At 35.2% G+C, this 15294-nt stretch overlaps 2 protein-coding genes across 6 annotated transcripts; both read left to right on the forward strand.

The window, feature by feature from the left end:
* The first annotated feature begins 391 nt into the window (after nucleotides 1-391).
* LOC112498235 (receptor-like cytosolic serine/threonine-protein kinase RBK2) lies at nucleotides 392-6515 on the forward strand. Of its 5 annotated transcripts, none has more exons than XM_052440514.1 (9): nucleotides 400-974; nucleotides 2022-2134; nucleotides 2260-2619; nucleotides 2763-3011; nucleotides 3108-3262; nucleotides 4846-4925; nucleotides 5007-5142; nucleotides 5234-5383; nucleotides 5734-6515. In XM_052440514.1, exons 1-9 carry the CDS (start codon nucleotides 898-900, stop codon nucleotides 5902-5904), a joined length of 1491 nt encoding a protein of 496 aa, XP_052296474.1. In that variant the 5' UTR covers nucleotides 400-897; the 3' UTR covers nucleotides 5905-6515. The 5 variants fall into 5 exon arrangements, with proteins under 5 accessions (XP_052296476.1, XP_052296474.1, XP_024954189.2 ...); XM_025098421.2 differs by having other exon boundaries at nucleotides 401-941; XM_025098422.2 differs by having other exon boundaries at nucleotides 402-757.
* Nucleotides 6516-8328: 1813 nt separating this feature from the next.
* LOC102630552 (autophagy-related protein 18h) lies at nucleotides 8329-14587 on the forward strand. Its single transcript, XM_025098760.2, has 9 exons — nucleotides 8329-8820; nucleotides 9432-9896; nucleotides 10240-10680; nucleotides 10988-11239; nucleotides 11527-12315; nucleotides 12393-12568; nucleotides 13055-13185; nucleotides 13272-13829; nucleotides 14241-14587. Exons 1-9 carry the CDS (start codon nucleotides 8629-8631, stop codon nucleotides 14243-14245), a joined length of 3009 nt encoding a protein of 1002 aa, XP_024954528.2. The 5' UTR covers nucleotides 8329-8628; the 3' UTR covers nucleotides 14246-14587.
* The last annotated feature ends 707 nt before the right edge of the window (nucleotides 14588-15294 follow it).

Raw genomic sequence — 15294 nt, forward strand, 5'->3', positions numbered from 1 at the left:
AAGGTGATGGTTAACCAAATTTTTTAAAAACAAAACTATATAATGACATTGAATTTCTGTTTTTGTAGTTACAATCTAAAGGAAATATTTTCTCAATTTTTTTGTTATAATTATCGCAAAAAATAAAACGATTATTGTTTCAGTTATTGTTTAGTCACTCAAATCAATGGAATTCATAATTAGTATTTAATTCATAATAATATTCATTTATATATCAAATTTTTTGGGGAGAAAAATAAATAAGTAAATTATGATGTAGTCCTCAGACTTTACCAAAATACCGGAAAGCCCCAAAAGTTTGCGTAGTTTTGAATTTAGTATACTTGAACGTCATTCCCTCTCTCACAGAAAGCACAGGTGTTCATTAAGGTTGAGAGCAGAAGTCGCTGAATAGCATTCAACACTTGTCAGCAACAACGTAGACCAAACCAGCGATTCTTACGGGACTGGAGATCCTCTAACAAGAGGAGGAAAAAAACAAACACGGCGGTCCGTACATTACAACAACAAACACAAAGACAAAAAGAACTCCATTTTTTTTTAAATATATATTTTTATTTTTTTATGAAAAGAGAAAAGAAAGCAATGAAAGAACAATAAATGAAAAAACTTTTTAACCATATTTAGCTCTAGCTTTTTGTTGAATGATTCCCTTATCTGACTGGCTCTTCAGATACAGATGTTATTCAAAAGCTGATTTTTTTTAATAGCTCCAAATATGCAAGAAATTGCAGCCTCTTTAATGCATGCATGTATGGTAAGTTAAAGTTGGTATGGTAGCCCCACTCTTTTAAAAGATTTTATTTTGTTCCTTTTTGTTTTGTTTAGTCTCTTCAGTGTGTCTCTTGTTGTTTTTTTCTCTTCTGGTTTTTGGGTTCTTGTTTGTTTTGAGTGCTTATGATCATGGGAAATGGTAATTGTGGTAAAGCGGCTAAACAATGGTATGCATGTGTTCTTCATGTTTTCTCATTTGGGTATGCCTTATATCTAATGTTAATCCTTTTTATTTTTCTTTTTTCGCATTGTTTATTGAGTTTGAGCAGATGGGTATTTTGGATTTTGTCTGCTTGTGCCAGTACAGTTGAATTGGAATTTGTGGCTTTTTTGTTAATATCTGTAATTTTCTTTTTCAAAAAAAATGGTATTTTTGGAATCATAAGCTCTCGGATATTGAAGATTAAGATGGAAATGGAATTAGAGTAAATTAAAACAATCAAAGAAAGATTTTTCTTTTTTTTCACTTTAAGTGTTCTTTATCTGGGTAAGTCCTCAGTTTTCAGGTGCTTATTGAGTGTTAGCTTAGAGGACTATTAGATTTTGTGGACTGATTTGACAAGAAAAGAGATGGATGGATTTTCATTTTTTTTTAGTGTTTGAGATTATCAGCTTGTGCCTGTTTCCCTTTTGATATGCTTTGAGATTTGGCTGATGGATATGGAAATTGTTTGGATGACTTTGAACAAGAGAGACGATTTAAATGTTTGAACTGTTATTATTGTTTATCATATAATGCCTTACCTTCCATGCGATCTTGCTCTATCTGAGTTCTGGCTGGTGAGGTCCCAAAAATTGGTATACATGTCTGATAAATTGGGTATTTGTTTATTTCCATCTATGAGCATGAGTTATTTGATCCTAATTGTTTTCTTATAAGTGAGTCTTTTTCCCCTTTATATAGTTAGAACTTATAGGAATGTTAATCATTTTTGTCCCTTTTGGACTAGGATGGATGGTTATAGTTTTTCTTCTCTTTGGGGCCTTTAAATTTAGCTGTATGCATTTAATAAAGCAGTCTTAGTCTGGATTTCCTTTCTTGTCATATATTCCTTTCACTTAAACGTTCCACATTTCTTTTGTAAAATTCAGTCTTTCATGAATTCTTCCTCATTTTTATTTATTCTACCAATATGACAATGCTAAACATTCTCTGCCTCAAACGCATATTAAAATCACATCTTAATTGTTTCTTTTGTTTGGCTGGTTTCACAATCTTTTGGAACGGTTGCCATAACTTAATGCAGGAACAATGCTAATGATTCTAGCAATGTACCTCAGAAAAAATCGCAAAATGAGATTGTTCTGGTAGCACATAAGAAACAATCTAAAATGCTTACATCCTCTGCTTCAGCCTGCGGTAACATTTTTACATCTTTGGTTATTTTATGATCGTTTATGCGTCACGTCTTTATATGTAAGTATGCAAACAGGTCATTTTCTACTTTCATTGTGTTTTGTTTCCTGTATTTCCTATTTTTGTAGACCTGAGATTTTCAGATGTGAATAATGGGAGCTTAGATGCATCATCTCCTAGAGGAGTTTTAGATTCCTGCTTTAGAGGCTCAGAATCTGAAGCTTCTTTTAAGGAAAATACTACACAATCAGAATCTCCTTCAAAATCACGGGCACTTACTAACTGGAGCAGATTCTTCAAGTTATGGAAGAAAAAATCAACCAAGCACCTACGCACATTCCATCCTCTTGCCATGCCAAAGCTATCCAGAGAAAAAAGTAGGAGCACTAGAGAGGATCCAGATTTGACACATATATACAATTATAGGTCATCATTGAAGGAGTTTACCCTCTCTGAGCTCCAAACTGCAACAAAAAATTTTAGCAGCGGTATGTACTTTCTCTGGGATCAGGAATTACCAACTGTTAGCCTAATTCGTTACATAGCATAATGTGGTACAATTCTTATAGCAAAATTCACCACTTGGACAATGTTGTACAATGATATAGATTGATTGTTGCAATTCTTGCAGAAAATTTAATTGGAAAGGGTGGCTATGCTGAAGTTTACAAGGGTTGTTTACAGGATGGAACACTAGTAGCAGTAAAAAGACTTACCAAAGGAACCGTAGATGAGAAGACTTGTGGCTTTTTATGCGAGATTGGTATCATAGCCTATGTAGACCATCCAAATACTGCTAAATTGGTTGGGTGTGATAGTGACGGAATTCACCTTGTCTTTCAATTGTCTCCACTGGGGAGTCTAGCATCTATTCTTCATGGTTGGCTCCACGATTTTGCTTCTTTTCTTTTATTTTTGGGTTTTTTTTTAATTATGTCATGCATTTCTGAAGCTCTTATAATTACTTTCCCTCCAGGTTCAAAGGATAAACCAGATTGGAGCAAAAGATATCGAATTGCTCTGGGGACAGCAAATGGTCTTACATATCTTCACGAGGGTTGTCAAAAGCGAATTATTCATAGAGATATTAAGGCTGATAATATTCTGCTCACCGAGGATTATGAGCCTCAGGTATCTTTCAAGTTCACAGCCAAGAACGTTCAAACAGTGAACCTTCAGTCATTTCTGAAGTTTGCGCTTTTTGTAGTTTTGTTTTGTGAAGAAATTTTCTTCTTTTACAAAGCAGAGTGGATTACATCGTCAAGTTTTTTTAGTGTAGGCCTTTCCATATAATCCAGAGCTTCAAATTTTTATTTATGCCTATATCTGCACATACTACTTTTAGAGTTTAAATACTACTTTCGAGCCATAAAAATGTTGACATGGAGTTGCATATGAGGTAGTCAGGAAAATGATATTTGTGAAACTGGTTTCGCTGAAAACAAGTGAAACCAACACAAATGACACATGGACTTCCATCTCTTACGCACTGGAAATGTTAAAGAAATGTCTTTGCTAGTGTGGTCTTTAGACATAATAAGTTTTACTACCCAGTGTTTCTCTATTTGTCAGAAAATGAGCTAGGTGCTCTTGGCATGGTAAGTTGATACCAAGCACCCAAATTAATCTTCAAGTGTGACTTTGCATTAAATGTCAGAAGGTCCTTACAACATCAGTTGGAATGCGGATTCAGGACAACTAAATCAGGAATAATAGCATATTAACTGAACAAGAGTATAATTTAGTGAATTGCTTATTCCCAATCCCTGATCCTATTTAGGGTATCATTCTAATGAAGTATTTATCAGGCTGCTACCTTTAGGATTAGTTTCCGGGTGGAAAAGCAAGAATCTATATGTGATTGCCGAAATAGCTATACCAATGAGTAGTTTCAGCGGTGAACAATCTTGCATTCAAGGTTAAATTGTGTTCAAAGCCACCATGGAAAACAGTTTCTATTTCGTAAATGTCCAACAGATCACTGTATGCTAAACTGCTATGTTATAAGGTGAGTGGTTTAAAGCATTTGACCGGTTTAAGCCTGAAATGGAAGGGTTGCACAATTATGAGGATTGAGTCTCATTTCTGTAGGTTGTCCCATAAGCATTACATCGGGACACCTTGATAAATACTTAATTTTAATTATTATGTTTGTTTGGAGCTCATCGCATAGCTGTGTGCATCTTGATGGCGATTAATTTATAAATACTAATTCACTAATATGTTTCCTTTAGACTGGAAAAGAAAGTTATTATCACACTCCATTATAAAACTAAAATTGTGCGTTGAGCACAAAAAAAAAAAGTAAAGCGATTTCCATGACAGTAAACTGCTTCTTCATATTTCCTTTGCATCATTTTTTACATCATTGTCCTGTTTGAATTTTACTCTATGTCAATTTTCCTTACACGCACTATAGTTTCATATTTATTAACAGTATAACACTTGCAGCCAAAGTTTGAAACATTAATCAGAACGTTTTTGGCTGAACTTGATTAAAACTTATTGCATATATTTTCGAATGATATTTACCTAGAACTGCGTTCTAACTTCTTTTGGCTTTCTCGTTATTAATTATCTAAGAGAGATATTTATGCAAATCTGCATTCTTACTTCTTTTGCCTTTCTCGTTATTAATTATCTAAGATAGATATTTCATGCAAATCTGCATTCTTACTTCTTTGGCTTTCTCATTAATATCTGAGCCGATACAGATTTGTGATTTTGGACTTGCGAAGTGGCTGCCAAGACAGTGGACTCACCACAACGTATCAAAATTTGAGGGCACATTCGGGTTTGTGAGCCAAAGCTTCTTGTTTTGGCTTTTATTGGAGTAATCATGGTTCAATGAATAACCATGTTTCTTGAATTGCAGCTATTTTGCTCCTGAATACTTCATGCACGGCATAGTTGATGAGAAAACAGATGTTTATTCATTTGGGGTCCTGCTTTTAGAGCTCATAACAGGACGCCGAGCTGTTGATCATTTACAGCAAAGTGTTGTGATATGGGTAATTTTGCTTCTGAACAATTTAATCATTATGCAAGTTGTCATATGCTAGAACTACTAAACTGTCTGATTTTATTTATTCTTCCTTTTAGGCAAAGCCTTTGCTTGATAGCAATGATATTAGGGAGCTCGTAGATCCTTCTCTTGGCGATAATTACGACGCTGAAGAGATAGATCGAGCAGTTTTGACTGCTTCTTTGTGCATTGAGCAGTCTCCTATTCTCCGTCCTAAAATGAGTCAGGTGTGGATTAAGTATAAGAAACTGCATTCCTTTTACATTAGTGGTTCCATACGCTAAGTAGGTTTGAAATACCATTTTTGGAACTAGATAAATACGTAGGATATTCCATTGATAAATCTATTTCACTTACAATAGATATAAATTAGGCGACTCCATTTTCTTTTATGTTAAGAAGATCTATTATGACAAGAGTCAAATGTCGGGTGGTAGTTTGATTTATGACCGGAAAGTGAAATGTCAGTTGTCCTAGTTTGTAGAGGTTCACCCCATCTGCATTGGCTAAAAGTTTTAATAGGTTAATGGAAACAAGTATCAGGTGTAGTTTGACTTATGTTCTCCTACTGGTTCAGGTTGTGATTCTGCTTAGAGGTGACGAAGACAATGCGCAGAGTGTGAAAGAAAGCCAAAAGCAAACTCATCGGAGAACTTACTCGGAAGAACTTTTTGATGCACAAGAATACAACTCAACAAGGTACCTAAGTGATATCAGTCGATTCAAGGAGATTGCGTTAGGTTCTTGAAAGCAATCTGCCGTACATAGAGTGTTAGTTGGGATAGTTCCATATAGACTTATACAGGGGAGTGTTTGATAATCACATGGAAATGAAGTCATGATATACCTGCTGCTTTTTGTCATAATTTCAGGCAAAGCAGTATAAAATGGGTTTCTTTCCATAGGATGCCCAAACACCCCACCCTCCCAAATCTTCCATTACTGTATATAAAAAAAGGTTTTGCCTTAATCAGCAAGGAAATCTGACATTGTATGCAAGATAAAGTTTCAGTTTCATAGAACTTTAGCATGAATGCTTAATCTATATTACTAGCTTTGCTTCAGCTTATTGCCCAGATATGTTTATTACAGTTGTATTTCTGCTTAATTTTGAAAGTACAACCGCTAAAATATTTGATAAGCATTCACTTACATAATGAATAAATGATACTTTCATTTTGCAACAACCACAACACCTCAATTTCAAATATTACCTTTTATAATTCCTAGTCCCTATCATAATGGAAGTTGCCTAGCACATGATTAGGTGCAGCCGCAACATATCTGCATAAGTATTATAAAAGTCAAGTGTAGTTAGTCATATTTGTTGTTTTATCACTTTGATGTGCCCAAAAAGTTTTTTTTTTAAAAAAAAGGGGGGGGGGGGGGGCCTTTCAACCACTGTGTGTGTAGTAGTTGCAATGTTTTGTTGAAATTAATAGAAATTATGCTTACAAGTTCCTTTTAAGTCAATTTGCAGATGAGGCTGCAGAATTTTATTCCATTCAATGTAATCTTAAAAAATTCTTTTAAGTGTGTTTTTATTAAAATAACAATAATCTACGCTTCCTAATACAATATTAATTTTTTTAAAAAAAAAAATTACTTGCCAAACAGGCCCAAAGTAACAAGGCGTTTGTAGAAGCCTCAAAAGAACTATTGAAGAAATGGGCTTGGCTCGGGCCCAAAATGAGAAACCAGAAACCTTTGCTGTTATGAGGCTCCATCTTCAATCATTCATTTATTCAAATTTGTTCTAATTTTTTTATCAGAAAGTAATTAATTGTGTTTTAAAAAATTCCTATAGATTTTCAATCAAACCATTTGAGTCCCTGACGACAAATTAAACGAAAGAAAAGAACAAAATATGAAAGTGATATTGATAACGAACAAAATATTATAAATCAAATATATGCTTTAAGTAGGTTTACTTTATGTGATAATCAGAGAAAATAATTTTAACTTGTAGAATAAAGTAAAAAGTAAAAATAAAATAAATAAATACGTGGAATGGGGTTGCTTGAGAAACCGAAGATGACACGTCAAAGGTATGTTCTGTGCACCAAATGAAAATCAAATTTGTAAAAATAAAATAATAAAATAATAAATTTCTTTTTTTTTTTTGGGGGGAAGAAAATTAATAATAAGTTATCGAAGTCGAAGCGATTGGCTTCCCCATCTTGTTTTAAGATATTCTCGTTCTCTGTCGTAACGTAACCAATGTCTCCCTTCATTTTCGTGTTTTTCACTTCTTACGTTTTGCGGTTTTTCACATTACTCCCTCATTATTTCTTTATTACGACCACGCCCCATGTAAGGTAAAATTTTAGGAAAAGACCAATTGCTCCCACTTACACTTGTTACAGAAGTCGACCTTATCTTTTCCTTCATTAATTTGATTCCAAATTATTGTGGCATTGATATATTGATTGATTGTTTGATTTTAAACATTTACTTATATTTATTTTTTAAAAAATTATCACTTTCTTATATCAATTTTTATAATCTCAAGCACATTCATCTCATAAATGGCGGAATAAAGTATTAAATATTATAAGTTTTGAAATTTATTATCTAATAAATGAGTATTATTGTTACATTATTGCTTACAGTGAAAATATTAAAATTTTACTTTGAGTGTAATTTTTTATGTTACATATCACGAATAAATAGAACTAATTTATTATATAAATTAATGAAAAGAATTCGAAGTGCCATCATTATTGTATTTCTTATATCATAAATGTAACTCATCCTAGTTTCATGTAAAATTTATGGATGCATCATTATAATGATGACATCATAATGAGATAAAAAAATTCCCAATTATCCAATTATCACTATAAAAATTTGTGAATAATTCCATAAATTCATCCTCATCCTTTATCTTATTAACTATCTGTCTTCCGTTCAAGAGTTTATCCAAGATTATCATAAACTTATTAACTTCATGGGAATAAAAAAAAAATTAAAAATGAAATTACATAATCCAATTTACAGAGAAAACAAGTTTACATGCTAATTTGCCACTAGATCAAGGGCAAAAATGTAACTTCACTAAATTCAAACCACCACAGAGCACTCAAATGAAATTTAATAAGTCTCAAGGGAATCCTGTGACATTTTCCGAAACTTGCTTACGGTTCAATTAAACCCTCAAAACAACGACCCACACAACACAACTAAACAAAAAGCCAAAAAGAAACCAAAACCGTCTCCATTAGAAAGGTCAAAACTGAAAAAAAAAACAACACTTCATTTTTTTTCCTTCTCAATTTTTAATTATTTAATTTGTTTTTCTTAAAAAAGCAACAGTCAAGAGACCAAATTATCGCCGGAACTTTGAGTTTCTCGCCGGGACTTTGAGATTGAGTTTCTCGCGTCTCCTTTTATGCTATTTGGCGATCGCCTATTTGACTCGCCGGTGACTCCCCGGTGGCCGGTCGTATTGTCGGTCAATCATTTGTAGACTATGAAGAGCAATCACAATAATAATAAACAGAGTAATAACAACAATATCAAGCACGCCAATGGTTTGAATTTGATTCCAAATTCTTTGAAATTCATTTCTTCTTGCATTAAGACCGCCTCTTCCGGTGTACGGTCAGCTGGTGCCTCCGTTGCCGCGTCTATATCCGGCGATTCTCATGAGCTAAAAGACCAGGTTCAATGAATCCTAATTCTCTTTAATTATTTTTTAAAAAAAATTTCTGTCCAATAGAAAGCTATGTTAGTTGTTTATTTTTTTAATCGTTTTGATGATTAAATAATCTGAGTTATGTATCTTGTGTTTGGTAGCTGCGAAAATGAGGTGAAAGCTAGTGAATTTAGTTAGAAATGAATGAAGTCATGATTAATTAGTAAGTCTAATTGGTTGTATGCTATTGTGCGTGCATTGCATTGCATTAATTTTGATATCACAAATATTTTCATCATGATAGGTTTATATATTTATACAATTTATGACATGTTTGTAATTGCTGTGCTTCTGCTTAAATTTTGGTAAATGCACTATTTCGATAGCTAATGTTTAGGAAGTAGGAACCATCTATCATATGGACTTATACTTGACAGCGAGTGGTTTTATACGCCGGTTGCATGCAACTGGTAAACCATTGCACCTCACTCTAAAACAATACGAAAATTAGGGAGATATAATTGCTATATATGAGTGAAAGTGGTCAATCAAGGCCCCTTGATGGATGGCATTATTGTTGTTTGCATTTTTATTGTGTCTTGGGTGACTAGCATGATTTGATTGTCTTGTTCAAACAGGTATTATGGTCTTCCTTTGACAAACTAGAGCTTTGTCCATCTTCCTTCAAACATGTTCTCTTACTTGGATACTCCAATGGATTTCAAGTCCTTGACGTTGAAGACGCTACCAATGTCAGTGAACTTGTTTCGAGGCGTGATGATCCAGTTACCTTTTTACAGATGCAGCCCCTCCCTGCCAAGTCTGATGGTCAGGAAGGATTTAGAAATTCTCATCCTTTACTCCTGGTTGTTGCATGTGACGAAGCGAAGAGCTCAGGTTTAGTGCATGTGCATGTGGGGAGAGATGGGCCGGTAAGAGATGGTTATGATGAGCCTCAACCAGGAAATGTAGCCATGTCTCCAACAGCTGTTCGGTTTTACTCGCTAAGGTCTCACAACTATGTACATGTTCTCAGATTCCGGTCAACTGTCTATATGGTTAGATGCAGTCCCCGGATTGTGGCCGTGGGTCTTGCAGCTCAAGTAAGCTTTAGCTCTTGTCAGTTGTTTTGTAAACTAGTTCCAATTATACTTGCGTGTGGGACTAAATTTCTAACATTATCACAAACAGAGGCAGATTTGATATTTTGTTATCTTTAATAGATTTAAGTGTACAATGGTCACCTTTTTTAAGATAACCCAGAATGCTTAGATTTGATGGTTGTCAGTTTATCAAGAAATTTCTTTTAGGGGATGTTTCACTGTCTAAACATGAACATTTTGCAATTGCAGTTAACAAAGTTGCAAGAGTATCTAAATCATTTCATCCAGCTAATGTGTTCTTATCTTATTTTATTTATTTATTTTTATTTTTTTTGTGGTGCAGATATACTGCTTTGATGCCCTCACCCTTGAAAGTAAATTCAGTGTCCTTACATATCCTGTCCCTCATTTTGGAGGCCAAGGAACATCGGGGGTTAACATTGGATATGGTCCAATGGCAGTGGGCCCCAGATGGTTAGCTTATGCCTCTAACAATCCATTGCTGCCAAATACAGGTCGCCTAAGTCCTCAAAGCCTTACTCCTCCTAGTGTCAGTCCATCAACCTCACCCAGCAACGGTAATCTGATGGCTCGATATGCTGTGGAATCTAGTAAGCAGTTAGCTGCTGGACTAATTAATCTGGGTGACATGGGTTACAAGACTTTATCCAGATATTATCAAGATTTTATCCCTGATGGTTCTAGTTCTCCTGTATCTTCAAATTCAAGCTGGAAGGCTGGACGCAATGCATCGCATTCTTCGGATACAGATATTGCTGGAATGGTTAGTCTTTGAAAGCCTGATGAGTAGCAGTTTTATTATCGCTAAAACCCACGTGATATCTGCATTAAATTCAGAAGACAACTAAAGTTCTTTTGTGGTTTGAAAGATCATGCTTTTGAGTTCCTCTATCATGAAGCAGAATCTCCCTAACGGTTTTGTATTGATCAGAAGTTCTTAATATCAAATAGTAGAGGGATTCCTTTTTTTCCCCTGTTTTTTTTTTTTAAATTTTTTTAATCTTGTTAAGCAATCAACATCTAATGAAGAGTCAGTTTTTTTTTTTTCTGATTAATTTGTCCTCTTGCAGGTTGTTGTGAAAGATATTGTTTCCAGATCTGTCATATCACAGTTTAGGGCTCATACTAGTCCAATTTCTGCGTTGTGCTTTGATCGAAGCGGGACATTATTGGTTACTGCTTCTATACATGGAAACAATATAAACATTTTCCGAATTATGCCATCTAGCTCAAAAGGTCGTTCAGGTTCAGCCTCTCAAACTTATGATTGGACTTCTTCTCATGTACACCTTTACAAGCTCCATCGTGGCATGACATCAGCTGTAAGTTCCTTCTCACTCTTACTTTCAACACTGTTAATCTTAACTTCAAATTACCCCACACTTAGAGTGAGAATCTTCAATTTACCCCCCAGGGTTTTGAAAACACCAATTTACCCCATTTACTGTTGAGAAGACAAAAAAAAATCCATCAATGCACGCCCCCAACTTGCCCCATCTTTGGAATGAAAATGGTGTAAATTGAGAATCATCATTCTAGTGGGGGTAAAAAGAAATTTACCCTTTTTAGGATGTTGATAGAGTTCTTTTCCCTTGTGTTCATCATGCAGGTGATACAAGACATTTGTTTTAGTCATTATAGTCAGTGGATTGCCATTGTTTCATCCAGGGGAACTTGCCATATTTTCGTGCTTACCCCTTTTGGTGGTGAGACTGTTCTACAAATTCAAAATTCTCATGTAGATAGGCCTACTCTCTCACCAGTTCTATCTGTACCATGGTGGTCCAGTCCATCTTTCATGATAAACCAACCATCTTTTTCTCTACCACCACCACTACCTGTAACACTCTCAGTGGTTAGCAGAATAAAAAATAATAATTCTGGTTGGCTCAATACTGTTAGCAGTACTGCATCTTCAACAGCAGGAAAGACCTCAATTCCATCCGGTGCCCTAGCTGCTGTTTTTCATAGCTCCTTGCATCAGGATTTGCAACCCCTTGACTCCAAGGTCAATGACTTGGAGCACGTATTGGTGTACACTCCTTCTGGTCATGTTGTTCAATACAAGTTACTATCGTCCATAGGAGGAGAGTCAAGTGAAATTGGGCAAGGGTCTCCTCTGCAGATGCAAGATGAGGAGTTAGGAATAAAAGTGGAAGCAGTTCAAGCATGGGATGTCTGCCGAAGAACAGAGTGGCCTGAAAGAGAGGAGTGTCTTTCTGGAATCATTCTTGGCAAACAAGAAGCTCCAGAGATGATGATGGATACTTCTGACAGTGAGGATAATGATATTGGGGGTGGGGAAGTCCTAAAACTCCATGACCGATCTCACATGTATATCTCCAACGCAGAGGTGCATATGAGCTCTGGAAGGATACCAGTCTGGCAAAATTATAAGGTATTTGTGATATGGAATTGGGGATGCTTCTGTTTGTACTGCTATCAACTTTGCTTATGTACTTATATATTTTTCAGATACATTTCTATACAATGAGTCCTTTGGAGACTGATAAGTATGGTTCTGCCCAAGAACATGACGGTGGAGAGACTGAATTGGAAAACATTCCTGCTCATTGCATCGAAATTAGGCGGAAGGATTTGTTGCCCCTTTTTGACCATTTCCACAGTATTCAAGCTGATTGGAGTGACAGGTATTGCATGCTCTTTTGCTTTCTAGTCATAATTACTTTACAGTCACTATTATATAAGGTTATGTCAATCACATATTTGACAATAGGAAGAATTCTTGTCCATAATTCTATCCTAAGTGCCTTTCTTGACATAATGAGATTCTCTTATCCACCTAACCACCTACTAGTGTCTCCTTTTCATGGTTAAGTCTTTCCGCCTCTCTGCCCTCCATTGATTGTTTTGCCTTTCACACTTCTTTCCTGTTGATATTAGTATGTCGAAGTAGTATACTACTTTGGATTTTTTTTTTCTCAAGTACAATTATGTCATAACTAATAATATAATCTTGCATATTCTGGTTGAGGATGCGGTTGGCTCATATCATTTGCCAAGTATAGGGTTGGTATATTAGGTGTATAACCACCACTAAATATGTCGTGATCACAAACGTGGACCTTTATTTCATGTTCTTACCAGAAACCAACTCAATCGATTGTTTTATGCAGGGGCATTGTTGTAGGAAAATCTTCACTTTCATCTTCTAATTCTTATGATGCTAAAGAGAAGTTTTCTGAAGAAGCTATAATCACACGGTCTAAATCATTGTCACCGGACTCTGTTGAACGCTCAGATGATGGTATGATTTTCATTTTGATTTTTTTAAGAGAAGATTATGACTTTTAAAATGATTCAACTTATTTGATTCGGTGACACTTCTATCAGGATCATCAAAGATTACTTATCCAACTATATTCCAATATGGGAATGAAAACATTGAGACGAAAAGAGGCAGTTCGGTTTTGTCATCGGCTATCCTGAAACAAAGCTCCCCTAACAAAGACAATGGTTCCATATCGTTCAAACAGTCTGCAGTTGACTTTTCTCCTACAGATGATAGTTATTTTTCAAATTCTGCATCATCTTTAACAAACGGTTCACTTGCTGCTGGACGAGCTGGAGAAGAAGTTCAGTCATCAAAAAATGGTGGGACCGATGAAGTCCTAAGCATTACTAATAACCGTCCTGATTTAAATATGAATATATTAGACAAGGGCCTGTTGAATGGCTCACTGGATTTTGAACATTTTTTTCAAGAGGAATCCTGTGAAGCATCAGCCTTGAATGAATGTCACAAGTCAACAGGAGTTGTTACTGATGTTGATAACAGCAGCACTCCTTGTGATAAACAGAAATCTGAGGAAGATGGTGAAAATGATAAATCTGAGGAAGATAGTGACAGTGATGGCATGCTAGGAGGTGTATTTGCCTTCTCCGAAGAAGGTAGGAATCTGAAAGTAGAATTTAGTCAGTCATTTTACACTATTCTTGCTGTTAAGGGTTATGATTCTTTTGATGCAAGTATTTCCTACCATATGCCATATACATTAAAGTATAGTATCTTTCATTAAGGATAGAATTGTCTAAACATCATTGTGTGTTTTGTGAGAAATATTCTCTTTGCCTGTAACTTCTCTTCAATTCGTCCTAGCAGGAGTTGAACAACTTACAGTAGCTTACTTCTTCCTAACTTCTATAATGTAATGTTTAAACCATTAACTTACATGTCATTTGTGATATGCTTTACGTAAGATGTAATTTTTCAAACTAAAGATGGGTAGCTTTAGCGCTGACTGTCATTTGTTAGGCTCTTTATATCTGACCATGATGAAGCTCACAATTCTTTGACTGCAGGTTGAAGTATTTCCTCCTTGGTGTGTTTGAAAATCATGTATTCTCAATGAGCGGTTAAATTGAAAGGTTGGTCGAAGGTCAGCCCTCTGGATTGTCAGATACTAATAGATCAGATCTGCTACTGACTGATTTATACAAGTTACATAATTTCTAGTCTGCTACTGACTCATCTTCATGCTGCCAGCAGATGCTTGGTTTCTGCTTTTCTAATTCTCTTGTACAGCATGTAAAATTCATATTCTTAATACAGTGAAATGTGTGGAAAGGATGTTATATTATGTGTAACACTAATCATTCTTCAAAAATTAAAAAAGGAATAAAAAAAGGTTATTTATCACTGTTCAAAATGCGTCCTTTTGACAGACCAGGTTTTCCATTTTTCTTTTGAAATAATTCTGCTGTTTTTACTCCTTGGCGAGACGGGTGAGCAGGATCTGAGACTTTAGTCCGATAATCTTAATCTCTTACATTGCGGTAATTAGGAGAAGTACTGCTTTTATGGATATGCTTGGTGGACCACAGAGCATCTTCCTTGTAGTAAAATGGTAAATTCAACCATAAGGTATGGCATTTTGCCCGAGATCTTTGTTGCATATTAAATCAAAGAAAAATTTTCTGTAGATTGTGTGCAGTTTTGCTATCAATCTATTGTTTCTGTGGCCATCAGATGCATGAAAATGGATTATACATTCAAATGGCATGATTGTAACTTTTCTTTTCCTTTTCTTATAACGATTGAGGGTGGAGACTAGAAATTATTATTGTTAGGGAAAAGAAATGAGTTAAGTGATCAAAAGTTAATCCACTTGAGATGAATTAGCCCCACTATGGCTACTATTGTACCAAGTCAGCATGTTATGATTTCTCACGCTTTCCTTCTTTTAAGATTGTTTGTTTTCGCAAGGGTTGAGGCTTGTATTATTGATGGGTCCAGAGCATTTATTCAGACTTTATATAATTGTCCGTCTTAAACAATTCTTGTGGGTACTCTGATAGGTACATTCATGGTAGTTTGGCTAATGGTTCCCTGTTCATTCATTAACTTTGGATACCC

This window comes from Citrus sinensis, chromosome 5 (genome assembly GCF_022201045.2).
Source record: "Citrus sinensis cultivar Valencia sweet orange chromosome 5, DVS_A1.0, whole genome shotgun sequence".
NCBI classification, from domain to species: domain Eukaryota; kingdom Viridiplantae; phylum Streptophyta; class Magnoliopsida; order Sapindales; family Rutaceae; genus Citrus; species Citrus sinensis.